Source organism: Pimephales promelas, chromosome 11 (assembly GCF_988280905.1).
Source record: "Pimephales promelas chromosome 11, fPimPro1.hap1.1, whole genome shotgun sequence".
In the NCBI taxonomy this organism is placed as follows: Eukaryota; Metazoa; Chordata; class Actinopteri; order Cypriniformes; family Leuciscidae; genus Pimephales; species Pimephales promelas.
Window position 1 is genome coordinate 27333392 of NC_142779.1, and position 15948 is coordinate 27349339.

The 15948-nt window shown below is 45.6% G+C and overlaps 1 protein-coding gene and 1 long non-coding RNA gene across 3 annotated transcripts in view; both read left to right on the top strand.

Moving 5' to 3' along the window:
- The window catches only part of haao (3-hydroxyanthranilate 3,4-dioxygenase), a 296397-nt gene that overhangs the window by 57454 nt on the left and 222995 nt on the right, over positions 1–15948 (top strand). For both annotated transcript variants that reach the window (XM_089117246.1, XM_039653262.2), the window contains exons 6-7: positions 3605–3648; positions 7862–8007. In XM_089117246.1, the coding sequence (XP_088973372.1) occupies positions 3605–3648; positions 7862–8007 (190 nt within the window). The remainder of the gene's footprint in view (positions 1–3604; positions 3649–7861; positions 8008–15948) is intronic.
- Positions 1118–3598, top strand: LOC148977204 (uncharacterized). The gene is made up of 3 exons (XR_016145590.1): positions 1118–1226; positions 1361–1486; positions 1815–3598. It is a non-coding gene; the product is annotated as an uncharacterized LOC148977204 (long non-coding RNA).

The window sequence follows — 15948 nt, forward strand, 5'->3', positions numbered from 1 at the left end:
GCTGTGTGACCTGGGATTTCAGACAGACTTGACTGCAAAGCTGAATACACTCAACAACGATCCCCAGGGAAAAGACAGACACCTGCCCCACATGATCAGTGCACTGAATGCTTTTAAGTCTAAGCTCAGTATTTGGATCACACATCTTAAAAATGTTTTTCACCCTGAAATACTCTGCTGTCCTGAAAGTTAAACAAAATAGAATTTATTGCTGCATTTGTCTCAAACTCTTTCATGCTCATTGATATAGAACAGGTTGTCAAGTGGAGTGGACATGGAGATGGTTGATTTGCAAAATGACATTGAGCTGAATGCCAGATCAAGGGACAGTGACTTTTGGGGACATGTCAACAGAGAGAAGTTTCCTCTCCACACTGTATGTGCAATTCAATTGAGTGCCTACTTGAGATAAGAAATGCTTATCTCTAAGAAATGGCATTTTCACAGATGAAAATAATCAAACCAAAATACAGGAGCCGCCTTACTGACAGACACCTCACAGACTGCCTCAAACTGGCTGTATCTAGCTATGAGCCAGACTTCAGAGGACTCACAGACAGTATTCAGTCGCAGCCATCACACTGAGTGAGTAACATCATTTCAGCAGTTTTGCCTTCTAGTGGCATTAAGAAAAGTGATGTTGCATAAGATGGGACATAATGGCACTTAGCTTAATTGGGATTGTTAAGAATTTGTTTGTACAGTTAATTTATAAAATGTTAAAGGGATAGTTCATCCCATCAGATAGTTCAAGGGATAGAGCATCCACAGAGAAGTCAAAATTAAACATGATTTAATGACTTGTAAATTTAAGTACACATTGATGGCCTAAGACACGAAACGAGTGTGTGAAAATGAACAGTATTTATATCATTTTTACCTCGTGTAACCACAGCCATGTCCAACTGAGCTGAAGGCACAGGCGCTTCGGTCTGCGGATGTGCCGGAAGTGATCGCTTGCGTGTGAACGTCACTCATTGTTTACACAGAGATTTCGGAAGTTTTAACTTTCACTAAACATATTTAGATATATCGAAATCATCTTCCATTGCGATTTCCTGTATATCTAAATATGTTTAGATCTTTACAGTGAAAGTTAAAACTTCCGAAATAATCTCTGTGTAAACAATGAGTGACGTACACGCACAAGCGATCACTTACGGCGCATGCGCAGACCGAAGCGCCCGTGCCTTCAGATCAGTTGGACATGGCTGTGGTTACACGAGGTAAAAACGATATAAAAACTGTTAATTTTCTCACACAAACCACTTGTTTCATGTCTTAGGCCATCAATGTGTACTTACATTTATGAGTCATTAAATCATGTTTAATTTTGACTTCTCTGTGCATGCTCTTTGAGGTGAAGCGAGGGTGGACCCCCTAAACCTGCATTATATGACTGATAGACAACAACGGTTTGACCGAAAAATATAAAAATTGAAAATACTGTGGAAACAAAGACACCTACATCTTGAATGCCCTTGAGGTAAGCTAAAACATATCAAAAATTAATTTCAAAGTGAACTATCCCTTTAAGGATAGTACCTTCAGAAACTTCAGTGAATAAGCACTTTTTTGCTGAAAATGGCTTTTTTTTGTTCAGTGTCACTACATCTGATCGTATGATGGTTGCATCTAGTTTAAAGCAAAAAAAGAGTAACATTTAATGGATATTAAAATTCAAATACAATTGAAATACTAAATAAAAGGCTACCACACTTCTGTTATTATATTGAAAGGTGTGCTTGCTAACAAAAAGCCCAAGCTGGACCATCAGACTATTTAGTTTTCTTCATCATTCTGCCTTTTTTTAGGGCCTGATGTTGCGTGAGGAGGGGGAAGGCAGAAGTAGAGGCTAGCTGTAATAAGCCTCAAAAGGGGAAGGAGGCGTTATTTGCCCCTACTGTTTCCCGGACGCTGGTCACATTTGAACTGGATCACTTTCCTGAGGTCCTGCTTCTTCCTAGACAGAGGAGGTGCACAAGCAGCAGCACTGGCCCCATTTTCGGGCCTCAGACCGAGACAGGCCAGGGCCCCCTGACTGTCTGGGTGCAGACTTGGGCCGACGTGGTATATAAGATTTAAAGGCACCTGAAAACGTTTTCCCTAACTCACTTTCCCTACCACCACCTCAACAGATATGCCAAACAATTCAAAGGGTGAAACTGGGACATCGACAAGAAAGACTCTCGATCTCCTGACCGCGCCGGTAGTCTGCTTGGTGGCCCGGAGAGACATGTATGTGGTGCGGCGCAACTCAGCGACCGTGTCAGGGGAAAGACCCGGATCCTGGTCCAAGTCTTTCAGCAAGTCGGCTTGTTATACACTGCCATTGTGTGCAGTGCAGCCTGACCCGCTGCCACACATGCCCTGCCATTTATGCGTGTTATGTGGCTTAGATGGCAGGGACGGAGCTTTCATCATTGAGGTCTCACCCAGTGAGAGATAGCTTGCAAACATCTCTAAAATAGGAGGTACTGACACATTCCCATGCATGCACATTCCCTCGATATTTGCATAGTTGGCATGCTGATGTTGATGGATACGGGCAGAGTACGGGTTCTTCCATACATTTTCAATCTTGGAATGCAGATTGGAAAGGAATGGAATGCTCACGGGAGCTAGTAGATTGTGGCCAGAAAGAAACTGCTCGTCCAGCCTTCCCCGAGTAGTCTCCTCCATCCTGCGCTGCCATGGCAAATCAAGACTGGCAGTAGCGCGCTCCGTTACCTCCACCAGTTCAGCATACATGGGCCAGGGGGGCTTGAAGCCAGAAAAGCACTGGCTGTTGGACCAGATGACGCATTTGACAATGCATCTTCTTCAAGCAGCTCACCCTCGTCAGCTGCTGAGGGGCGAGAGATTTATACCTCTCTCAAAGTACTGAGCAAGCTCTATCTGAGATCCCCACGATCTCAGCCTCCTCTCTGCCTCAGCATGAAGAGAAGGACAGATGATAGCAGAGTGTCTTAAGAGAAAAACACTCACAGTGCATGCAAATGGTCCCCTGTTGTGTGTGTCACCAGGTGTCAAAAATCTCAGACACGGGTTAGCACACTTCTTAAAGCACTTGTCACTTGCCATATTCAATACTCAGCAAAACAGTCCCTGAAGACGAAAAAGAACATGTTCTCTAGGCAACCCTTTCATACTTCCTGATCAAACTAGTAGGGATGCCATGGCTGTCGCTGGCTAATACAATAGCCATGATTTCTGCAGGCCTTCATTCATCAGTCACCCTGAGGTTTTCCCCAATCAGGACAATTGTGCGAATTCCCTTTCGAAAGGTTGTATTATTGACATCTAGTGTGTCACTACACTTCTTTTTCATTCTTCGTAGTATGTAATAAAAAGCATGTGAAACTTCAATATTCTCTTCCCTAGTTACAGCAAACATACACACATAGCAAATATACCTTGCATATAGAGATGTGCCAAATACCTTATAATTACTTGAAAACATAAAATAAATTCTAACGAATAATATAAAGAATAAATAAAATAAATTAAGTCAATGGGGTATTTCAGTACCCTTAGTCCTCTGAGTTGTTTCATGTGCATATGCATGTAAGCACAAATAATCATTTGCTTTTGTATATATCAGGTTTATGGATTCCAAAGAGCATAAAACAGGAAAACCTGATCCAGGTAAATAGAGTAGTTCCCTTTACTGTTTGTTGTGTGACATGCATGATGAGACAATGTGAAATACATTTACATTTAACATGCTTTAGTGCTATTGTTAAGGGGTCTCCTGATGACTTGTTTTTCTCTATTTCTGAAGGTTTTGTGTAATATTAAAGAGTTGAATGAAATTTCTGTCATTAATTACTCATGTCTCATGTCATTACAAACCTTTAAGACTTTGGGCTCTATCTTGCACCCGGCGCAAATGACTTTATACACTAACGCATGTCTCATTCCTATTTTGCAGCCGCGCAAAGCGGGCTTTTCCCCTCCACAGACGCACGTCGGTAAACTAGGAAATAAACTTACGCTCCTGGGCGGATCGCGCAAAAAAGAGGCGTGTTTCGGCGCAAACATTCCCTGGTGCTTTTTTACACTTCCAGAAAACAATTGCACCACTGACCAGAAAAATCCCGGTCTAAGTCAGTGGCACGTGGCGCGTTGTTCATAATGCTATTTTAAAGTCCCTGTAAAGTCAATTCTACAAAAAAGTTCTAAACACATTATAAATGTTACATATGTATTGCTAAAACATATTACAAAGTCTGTGAACTGTGAAGTACTGAAATGTGGAGTTAGACCGTTAAACAGTTTTTCACCATTGCAATTTTACGGATTAATTGGGCGGGGCTAAAACAGGACTCCGTGACGCACTGGAACCCATGAGCTGCTGGACACCCCCCTATTTGATGACGCACAGAGTCTGATCTCTCCCCTAACACGCAGTCACTCCCCGAGCACATTCGCATTCACCGCTCAATCGCGAGTGACTGTCAGTACTATTAGTTACTACAGCTGAGCCTACAGTTTTCTAGCTAGCTATGCCTTCAACACAGACATGCATGGGCTTCTACCTGGATGTGATCATGTACAAAACAGATCGGTATCTTCATTTAAATTTCCTTAAAAATGATCACATCAAGAAGAGGTTTTTAGAGAGCTTATACCTTGATGAAGAACTGAGGATCACCACCAACACCCGCCTCTGTAGTGATCATTTTACACTGGATCGTTTTATAAACTTTCCTTAGAGACAACTTGGATTGACTGATAATCCACTGTTACTGGTGAACGGGGCCGAAACGACGATCTCCCGCCTCAGTTTTCATCCTCCCGTCTCCAAAAGCTAATCAGCTAATATCATCGTCAACAGCTTTCCCGTGAGTGGGCGTGGTTTCAGCGCAGCCAGCGGACACACCCCCAGCGTTTGAGAGCAGAGAATCTGCTCATTTTTTCATGATTTTGATAGCTTATTTTGTGTACTTGCCGGCTTTTTTTATCATCCAAATTTGGCTGGGTGGCTAATTACACATTTTTCTGTGGTGTGACAAACTCAGAACACATACTTAATTTTGACTTTACAGGGACTTTAAGTGTGCATGCTTGGCTGTAATGTAGCGGGTGCACAAAGCGCATACACTTTGATTCTCTCATCAACACTGATGCAGCAGTTTTTATTTTTGCAAATCATACATTATAACAAGGAAAAATCAGAAAGATCAGACCTGTTTGCCCAATAGTGGCAAGAAACATGTATATAATGTTTAACCGACGCTGATTTGGATGGTTTCTCCCATCCCCATACAACGTCACTTCTCTATCTTTCACAGCCCTGACGAGAACGTCGGTCTCATCGGCTGTGAACGCTCCTGGCACGCGCCTGGTAAATCCGCCGTTATAATAACAATCCGTCATGCAACATGCGCACCTGCTCTTAAAGGGTATGTTGGATGAAGCTCTGATTGGTTTATTTCACGTTACGCCCAAACCACACCTATGAATAATGAAGTTACTTCAGACCAACCCCTTTTAGATTTGCGCCAGGCGCAAGAGGCATTTATCCCACCGGGAAAATAGCATTAGCGCCGGGATCCGCCCACTAAGTTACTTGTGTAAACTTGGGTTTCAGATCATTAAAGGGCACCTATTATGGAAAATTCTATTTTACATGGTGTTTGAACATATATGTGTGTTGGCAGTGTGTGAGCAAAACCAGCCTAGAATGATAAAAATCCATCCAGTGGTTTTTTTACAATCTCAATAAATCATATGCACTGTCTCAGAATGAGCTGTTCTAAGATTCAGCGCTTTGTGACGTAGAATTGAGCAAGGGGTTCGATTGACAGTGTGGTTGTGGCATAGACCCCGCCCTCGGTGATCTGTACACATCATCCTCCATTAAGAGACATTACCGGCTGTCGTTGAAACAATTGTTTCAACGACAGCCGGTAATGTCTCTTGGAAACGTAAACGTTCTGTCGTGGGTTAATCCTGTTGTTGTGGTTTAAAAGTTAATCCTCAACTGTGGATCATCATCTACTGTTTGCGATCCACCGTCACCTCCAGTAACAGTAAGTGTATTTTATGATTTTTGAGCAAATAGTCTTTTCAGTCAATATCAGCCAATTCAACAACAAATGCGTCTAAAGTTGTTGTCGTCGTAGGATGTCTGTGTAGGCTATATAATTTAAACCTTGTTTGTATAGTGTGTAACCACACGTTTATAAATATATATTTTTAAAGATATTGTATTAAAAACTGCATATATGTTGTTGTTCTGTAAGTTTGCCATCTTCTCACATTTGCCACAGAAGCACCTGTATGACAAGTAAACATGACGCACAGGTCCCTGCATAAATGTAATTTCGCTTGTACGTAGCAAACTTTATCACAGAATGTGTATGTAGTTTCAAAATATTGCGCCAGCTTCAGTGTTTGTGTGTGTCTGTGTGTGTGTGTGTGTTCAGTGGAGGTTCTACTTTGAATTACACCCAGGGCGAGACCCCCTTCGAGCGCCCCTTTATAATGCACAGTATAGCTTTTCTTTTATTATTAATAGTAAAATTCGTACCGATTTTCCCATGGCTGTCGTTGCAATAGAACCATGCACTCATTACACTGCGCTCTCCACAACGACAAAGATGTTTTAGTAGTATTTCCACCACAGAAAAACGCTTGCTGTAGCCTGCTGAAAGATTTATTTACGGAGAAGAGAAAAAACACCCAAGTGTTTGGGTGCACGTGCACTCCCATACAGAAAAGTTTATGAGCGCGCTTCCAGTGAGCGCATAATGAGCGCGCTTCCCGTGCGCCTATTTGAAACATAGAGGATTTGAAATAACGACCTCGAGCGCGCAAAAGACGCGATACGTGAACTAATCAGGAGATCCCATTGACATCGCTTCTGCGCACGGCACCTTCTCAGCAAGCAGGGCGCCATTGCCAATAATTGAATCGAAATGATAAAAAATAGAAAAACTTCGCGGCACAGAGGATTTTTTTAACTGCTCGTGCCGCCCCCCATGTGACATGAAGAAATGCCGCCCCAGGCGACTGCCCGGTTCGCCCGTGCCTAGAACCGCTACTGTGTGTGTTGCACATCCGGACGCGATTACAACTCTATAAGTACATAAATGTATCAAATAATCATAACGAGACGTACTGGTCCATTCTCATTTATGTTTATTCTGCCGGAGTCTCTTCGTATTATTTATAAATTCTGATTCAAACGAACGCTGAATGACATTCAAAACAGCGGTTTCTCTCACTCTCTCAGTACCGACTGCCATAGGTATCAATTTACGCCCTCATCCAAAGGCAGGGTGGGGATATGCAGCTCATTTGCATTTAAGGTGGTATAGTCCCCGAAACAGCTCATTTTTAAGCAGGCCCCAAAATTACATTTTTAAATGGTTATAATAAATTAACTATGGGGTATTTTGAGCTGAAACTTCACAAATACATTCTGGGGACACCCGAGACCAATATTACATCTTGTAAAAAGGGGCATAATAGGTGCCCTTTAAAATAGGGCCCTTTATGTCAGAATGCCGGCTCAGTATTGACATTCGTCGTGGTGCTCACGTGAACAGTGTCGGAAACTCACTCGGAAGAGAATAGGAAGTTCCTGTGGGTCAGAAAGCTCTCGGATTTTATCAAAATATCTTCATTTGTGTTCTATAATAAGTCTCACAGGTTTGGAATGACATGTGGGTGAGAAATTAATGACACAATTTTATTTTTTTGGGGTGATCTAACACTTTAAGTGATGTCAGTTGCCAGGCCTGACTCGTGGTACCTCAAACAAGACAAAAAAAAAATGTCCTTGTACAATGTGGTAACTAATTTCTTGTACTTAATAATTAGTTTTCCATTAACTGTTTAATTTTTGCAGCTGAAACCACCAAGCCAGCCCCATACCCACTTAACACTATGGATGTGATGACACCGTTCTGCTTCAGAGAGTGGGTGGAAAAGCAGAAGCCTGCCTTGGCCTATAGTCAGCCGGTTGATATGTTTGGAGCAAAGTTCGAGACTCAGGTAAGGAGAAGGCGGCTAGCTAAATCAATCAGTCCTACTTCCTGCATTAGATGTGATCCTAATCATTAATTAAAGGTCTGACTATGAACAATTTCTCACCAGAAAGGTAGTGACATAAGCTTAAGGTAGGCAGAGAGAGGGAGACAAAACTGATCCAAACCTTACAAGAACAGGAAAAATAATGTTAATATAAATATAAACTTGAACCTCAGTTCTTTCTTACTAGTTCTACACATTTATGTCCTGTCCAGTTCTGTCTAACACATGGCAACAGTACCTATTGGACATGCAAAGTATTCATTTACAGATCATAAGTTTACATAGTCCATGAAGAATCTGCAAAATGATAGTTATTGCAAGAAATAAGCATGTTGTTCCATGTTCCATGTTGCATGGAACAACATTATTTTTTATTATTATATATTTTTTTATTAATATTCCAGGTTTTGACTATCAAAAAAGTATTTATTTGAGTCAAGCCTGTTTCATAGATAGATAGACAGATAGATAGATATTGTTATAAAAAAGTAGCACAATAAACAATACATATTTAGCTATGAGCTAATTTTTTTACAGGATTTATTAGGCTACTGTTAATTTATACATGTTGGTCATTGCTATTTTGTGTTCATTTTAATAGATTAACTAATGTTTTAACTAATCTTAAATATGTAAAATATGAAAAAAAAAATAATAACATTAACAAAGAATAAAAAATGCCAGTTTATGATGCTTAATGCGTTACCCAATGTTACAAATTGAACCTTATTGTGCCAACCTAATGTGTGAACATCCTGGTTGAGTATGCTCTCCCTGAAGGAGAGAATGGAGGATGTAGTCGACGTCGACTGAATGGGATCATGCCAGGGAGCCAGTCATCTTCAAGTACTATTGAATGAGCCATTCGAATTTGGCTTGCGTGACTTGGAGGATACACATACGGACTGGGCGGATGACCGGACAGTACAACAGACAGTACAAAGGAACTCGACAGGGTTCAGCTAATAAGGGGAACTCAACTGGAGCAAGAATTGCGCACGTATCCATTGTTGCAGGGGAACAAATGTAACTGTGTGGCAGTCTCCACTCTCCCTGGGCCACACGTGAGGCTCGTCAGCGGCACAATTGAGCAGGCCAGAAGTAATAAGTGTAATGAAGCTTCTGACTCCGAGGAGGAGGTGGCAGGAGAGTTGTGACATGCGAGGGAAGTGCAACGCAACGGTCGCAATGCTTTTCAGACCAGTACAAATTCGCTGAGTAGCGGTGTCTCAAAGCGAGATGAACTGGGTCATCTCCCCCGACTGATCCTGGGTTTTCTCAAGGTTTTTTGGTGTCACCTGATGGAGTTTTGTTTTCTTGCCACTGTTGCCTTGGCTTTTGGCTTGCTTAGTTAGCAACATTTAATATTCAACTATATCATTGATCTGCCTTACTTAAGGTGGACTATGACGCAATTTTCTTCTAGAAACAAACTTTGTTATATTATTTTCATGTTAGCACTTTGAAGCTGCTTTGATACAATCTGTATTGTAAAAAGCACTATATAAATAAAGATGTCTTGATGTCTTGACTTGAATTGACTCGACTTAGCCGGTATTGATGGACACTCGTTCTCGGGACCGTTGCCCCGGAGAAACAAAAGGTCTGTTATGGACTGAGGGTTTGGTGGCAGGCCGGGGTGCTTTTACACCGAGCGAATTTGAATGAATAAAGAATAAAAGTGATAGTAAAATGAATGTCATATTACTGCCACTGTGCGACCCCGCCTAGAGGAATAAGCTGAGAGAGAGAGAGAGAGAGAGAGAGATAGTAGTAAATATGACTACAATTACAATTAAACTACAATTAAAGTACTAAAATTAAATTTGTCGACATTCATTAGGTAACCTTGCCTAACAATACTATAGCATTTATTAATCTAGATCAATCAGTGATAAAATGACCTAAAAACTGTAATATACTAATACATGTTGCATTTTAATATTCCTTTATGCAATGCATTATATGCATAATATGAACCCAAACACAAACCTGTCACAGTCCTCCGTCTGCACCAGTCTGTCTCGTCATCTGCACTACACTTCCCCGGATCCTTTTGTTTCTACTCCAGGACTCACTCCCCAATCAGCCACCTGTTCCTCGTCCTGTCATCATCATTTTCACCTGTTTGCACCTCGTTTAGTTTGATTCCTCTGTGTATTTAGTTCCATCTTATTCAGTCTGTCTTTGTCGGTCGATGTTTAATGTTACTTGGTGAAACCCTGTCTTCCTGCCTGTATGTTTAAAATAAATGCGTATCTTTGTGTTAATCTGGATTCCTCCCGCTACTTCTGCCTGCACTCCTGCACCCCTGCACCGTACCCCGTGACAGATCGACTGACCGCAAAGCAACATGGACGCCGTGATTTTCCAGGGGATTCTCCACCCGATTCGGCGCCCCCGTTTGATGCTCGTCCCCCGAAAGCCGGCACTCACCGTCATCCCTGCCGAGCCCGAGCTTCCCCCGCTGGTTCCGTCCAGCCTCGCCGAGCCCGCGCTCTCCTCTTCGCTGGTTCCGTCCAGCCTCGCCGAGCCCGAGCTCTCTTCTCCGCTGGTTCCGTCCAGCCTCGCCGAGCCCGAGCTCTCTTCTACGCTGGTTCCGCCCAGCCCCGCCGAGCCCAAGCCTTCCTCTTCGCTGGTTCCGTCCAGCCCCGTCCAGCCTGCATCAGAGACCGTCCAGCCAACGCCAGAGACCGTCCAGCCAACGCCAGAGACCGTCCAGCCAGCCCCAGAGACCGTCCAGCCAGCCCCAGAGACCGTCCAGCCAGCGCCCGAGACCGTCCAGCCAGCACCCGAGACCGTCCAGCCAGCGCCCGAGACCGTCCAGCCAGCGCCCGAGACCGTCCAGCCAGCGCCCGAGACCGTCCAGCCAGAGCCCGAGACCATGGTCCCTCCCAGCCTCCCTCTCCCACCTCCTCCTAACCATTACATTTGGACTGTTCATCCACCACTGCTGGTCATCCCCTCTGCTCACTCAAGCCCCTTCAGTAAGGCCGTGTGCAGGTCTACACTTCTGTCCTCAGAGCCCACACCTTCATCTCACCCTGTCATCCCTCCGCCTTCACCTAGAACCGCCACTCCCTCATCGCCTCCGCAGTCCGTCTGCCCGGAAGCTCCGCTGGGCTCGAGCGCCACGCCAGGTCGGCCCTCGTTGCTCGACGCCCAGTACCAGCCACGGACTTCCGGGATTCGGGCTGCACCCTCACCCTGCACCCCTTCGGCATCCCTGGACTCCTCCCTTCCTCTGGTCTCCCCGTCGGCCTCCCTCGCCTCATCGTCACTCCGGTCACCCGTCCCCGCGTCGCCTCTTCGGTCCCGTGGATCTACGGCGCGGCTTCAGCGTGCCAGGACTCCGTTGGCGCCATGGTTCTTCGGCCTTTCAGTTCCGCCGTGGCCGCCTAAAGGGTCCTCACCGCCGTGGCCGCCTGAAGGGTCCTCGCCGCCGTGGCCGCCTAAAGGGTCCTCACCGCCGTGGCCGCCCGAAGGGACCTCACCACCATGGCCGCCCGAAGGGACCTCACCGCCACGCCCGCATCCTGCTCCGCCCTGGCCACGCCCGCATCCTGCTCCGCCCTGGCCACGCCCGCATCCTGCTCCGCCCTGGCCACGCCCTCATCCTGCTCCGCCCTGGCCACGCCCTCATCCTGCTCTGCCCTGGCCACGCCCTCATCCTGCTCCGCCCTGGCCACGCCCTCATCCTGCTCCGCCCTGGGGGGCTTCCTGCTCCAGACCACGTCCTCCACAGCCTCCAGGGCGCCCACCCCCCCTCCCCGTTGATGTTACGGCGTGAGGTCACGCCTACCGGGAGGGGGGAGTGATGTCACAGTCCTCCGTCTGCACCAGTCTGTCTCGTCATCTGCACTACACTTCCCCGGATCCTTTTGTTTCTACTCCCGGACTCACTCCCCAATCAGCCACCTGTTCCTCGTCCTGTCATCATCATTTTCACCTGTTTGCACCTCGTTTAGTTTGATTCCTCTGTGTATTTAGTTCCATCTTATTCAGTCTGTCTTTGTCGGTCGATGTTTAATGTTACTTGGTGAAACCCTGTCTTCCTGCCTGTATGTTTAAAATAAATGCGTATCTTTGTGTTAATCTGGATTCCTCCCGCTACTTCTGCCTGCACTCCTGCACCCCTGCACCGTACCCCGTGACAAAACCAAACAGTAACCAAACCAAGATGAATAAATGTTGATAATTCTCTGTTGATGCATGACAGCTAATGGTTTACATGTGCTTTAATTATTCTATTATTTTTATTATTATTATTATTATATAAAATCTATTATATATATATTAACCTATTTTAACTGTATGGTTGGTTGGGTTATTTTTTTTTATTTATTTTTTTTGGCTTTTTTTTTTAAATCTAAATTTTACCCACTGTATGTTCCTTGACTGAATTTATTTCTTTTTTACATTTTGATACTTTTTAGGTTTTTTTATACTCTTTGCACATTTGGTAGTGGAGAGTTTCAAGCAGTGTTTTGATAAAAATGGTTTGATTTCACTTAAAGTGAGATTTTTTTTTTTCGACTGTGGTATCGATTTAGCATCGATACGAGGTATTAGGTTCAGGTATCGTACCGAAGCCAAAATTGTGGTATCAAGCTATCCCTAGACACAGGTGCACCTGTGTCGCGACAGACCCCTCCACTGGAGGGATAGCCTCGCAACCCTTCACCACTGCTCCATCAAGGGTAGTGAGGGGGGAAAAGCTATTCAAGCTGATTCTGGCAAAGAAAGGTGTCAACCACAACCTGGTAAACTCTCCATGCACTTCGGGAATAATAAAAGGCACTGGGGCGACGAGCTGAGAACCAGTGCGGCCCGCACTGAGATACCAATCCTCCAACCGAGACTGAGCAGGACCCGGTGGAGGATTCCACTAAAGCCCGGCAGCCTCGGCCTGTTTTCAGCACAGCTGACATTTCTGGATCTGGCTTGGGCAACGTTACACTCCCACAGGAAGATAACGCAGCCGAGTCGTCATCTCCAGAGGCCAGCTCACCCTCCGATGCTGCTATCAACATCTTATCCTCTGGGGAAATCCCAATTGAAACAGCTGATCCGTCCATTACAGAGGGACCAGCACGTTCATCAGGAATTCGATCCGCTATGGTGCAATGAAACACTATAGACTTGAGGTCTTCGTCTTCAGAGATTCACATTTTTGCACAGAGACCATTTTCAAAAACTTCCACAAGTGTGCTTATACTTTTCAGGCACCAAAAACGCTGTTGTCGTGTAAATGTTTGCATAACATTTTTTTACGTTTTTAGTTGAAAAGGTGTCGTGTAAACAGCCTCTGAGTTAGTTCTTGGTTCTGATATTGGTCTAGGTTAAATGCTGTATAGTCTGTTTGATGCGGGTCTGCCTGGGTATTCCTGAGTTTCCTTTCGTAGTCACTTCGAGTTACGTCAGAAGTGACGGAGAATGGGGGTTTCGCATAGAAAGCCAATCCTCTTCGAGTATTTAACAACGAGCCAATGGCATGAAAATGCCTTGGGGCTGCGGAATTTGCATAGCGTATCTCCGCCCCACGCAGTGGGTATAAAAGGAGGAAGTGAACGCAACCACAGTATGTTTTCGCTTGGAGCCAAGAGACCTCTTCACTCCTAAAGCCATTCTCACTGATCCAAAGACTCTTCGAGACAAGCGTCCTCTTCAGTGTTGGTGTGACGGCGGTACCCAGCGAGATTCTGCATCGCCTGCGATCTGAGCAGTGGTCTGCCAGACTTTGGGCTTCTCCCTGGTCGCCTCAGCGCTGAAAGAGTGAATTTCCTCCTCTTATTGAAAGAGCTGCACGTGGCACATCTTTTTAAAGATGTCTCGCCCGTGTTCTTCTGGGTGCGGCCGATTCATGTCATCTTCTGATGGTCACGATCGCTGCTCTGTGTGCCTGGGCATTCAGCATGCTGCAGCAGCGTTCGTGGATGACTCATGTTCCTTCTGTGGGAACATGACCATCTCTACACTGAGATCTAGACTCAATGATCTGAAGAAAGTGAGAGTCCCCGTCCCCGCTACTCGATCTGCTTCTTCCACGAGAAGCTCTTCGACTCGCGGCCAGGGTGATCTGACGGTGACGGTGTGGAACAAAACCCCGACGCTAGTTCCTCGGGCCACACCCCCCGCTCCAGTGGTAGAGCCAGCGAGCGCCAGTTCTAATTAGCCGTCTGCCTCTTCGCAGGTACCGTCTGTTTCGTTCGGCGCTCCAGAGGATGATGCGATGTCGATCACAGCATCACAAGGCGGGCTTGATTCCTCGGGAGATGAGGATGCGGCTGCGTTGCCTCCCTCGGGAGTGCCAGCGTTGCCCGTGTCTGATCCCGAGTTAACGGCCATGCTATCTCGGGCCGCCGTGAGTATCGGGTTAGAGTGGAACCCTCTGCCCTGCCCCAATCTCTCACGGATGGATAATTGGTTTTTGGGCAAGGCTGCCGCCGCAAGGCCACAGCCGACCCCAATACCTTTTTTCCCCGAGCTGCATGCGGAGCTTACTCGCACTTGGAAGGCTCCTTTGTCCTCCCGAGAGCGCGCTCTAGCCTCCCCCGCCTTTCCTCCCTCGATGGTGGGGCCGCCCGTGGGTACACTGGGATGCCCCCGGTGGAGCGCTCTGTTGCGATGCAGCTGTGTCCACAGAGCGCCTCCTCCCGTGGTCCTCCTAAGCACCCATCCAAAGCCTGTAGGTTCTCGTCTGCTATGGCGGCGCGTTCATATAGAGCGGCGGGACAGGCGGCCTCTGCCCTGCATGCGATGAGCACTGTAAAGACTCTGGGTCGGTTCTGATCAGGGGGGAATTTGCATATCATAATTAATAATTGATAATTAATAATTATTCATACAGATTTGGATCAGACCGGTCTTACATGTTAATTTATTAATTTTACCCATATGCATACATGTGCATCCCCGCAATCCACCACAAATTAATTGTTATTGATTGCAAGGACCACGTTTTACAAGACAGGTAAAATCAATTAGCTCAATTAAGTTATATAGCTTGTGAAAACAAATTCTGTGGCCACTAGAATCTGCCTTCCCTGCTATATGACCAAATACCCTCTTAGGTATTTATAGTTCTGTAAAGCGTGTAGCTTTAAATCGACATTTCATTGACCCGTATCATGAGCAAGACAATCAGTCAAGGTAAGCATATTTTGTATTTAATAAAGTTCCTACTTAAGCATTCACTACGTTACAATGATACATGTATTTACAAACATTAAAACACAAACTAAGACGACGCAGAGCGTTTAGACAATGGATACGCGCAAGTTAAGTGAGTTTGAGAGAGAGAGTGAGAGAGAGAGTGAGTTGTAAGAGAGAGAGAGAGTTACGTTCATCAAAACAGTCAGTTAACCTTTCTTGACACCCCAAAAACATCTTCTTAATGCTTCTTAGAAGCTCTAAAAGAAGGTATACTTGCAAGGCACATGTGGTCTGTGTGAGTCGTGGGCTCGTTGCTCGACCCGTTCGGGCCACGTGTCGGCTAGAGGTGCGCCGGTCCGGCGCGCGTGCGTCACGTGAAGCGCGGCCGCGGCATGTTGGCGCGGCCCGTCCCGGCTCGTTCATGGCTGCTTTGTTCCGTGGGGAGTCACGTGGCGTTCGTCGGCATTTAGCGCCAGTGTTTGAAAGGCTGAGAGTCTTTGAGGTGACGTTACCCGAGGAGATAGTTCGGCAAAGTCCACTTCCTTTCCTGGAAGACGAACTTGGTAGTCCACTTGAGGAAAAGATGAAACTTTTAGACGAACAAAAGGAAAGACCCATGGTTGGATCAGAGTCCCGTGAGGTTTACATGTTGAGCGCTGGAAAGTTCAGAAGAGAGAGAGGGCGGACCTGCGTTCTCACATTTATCACCTTGGAGAAATCCATCCCCTTCCTGTTGGCTTGAGCCAA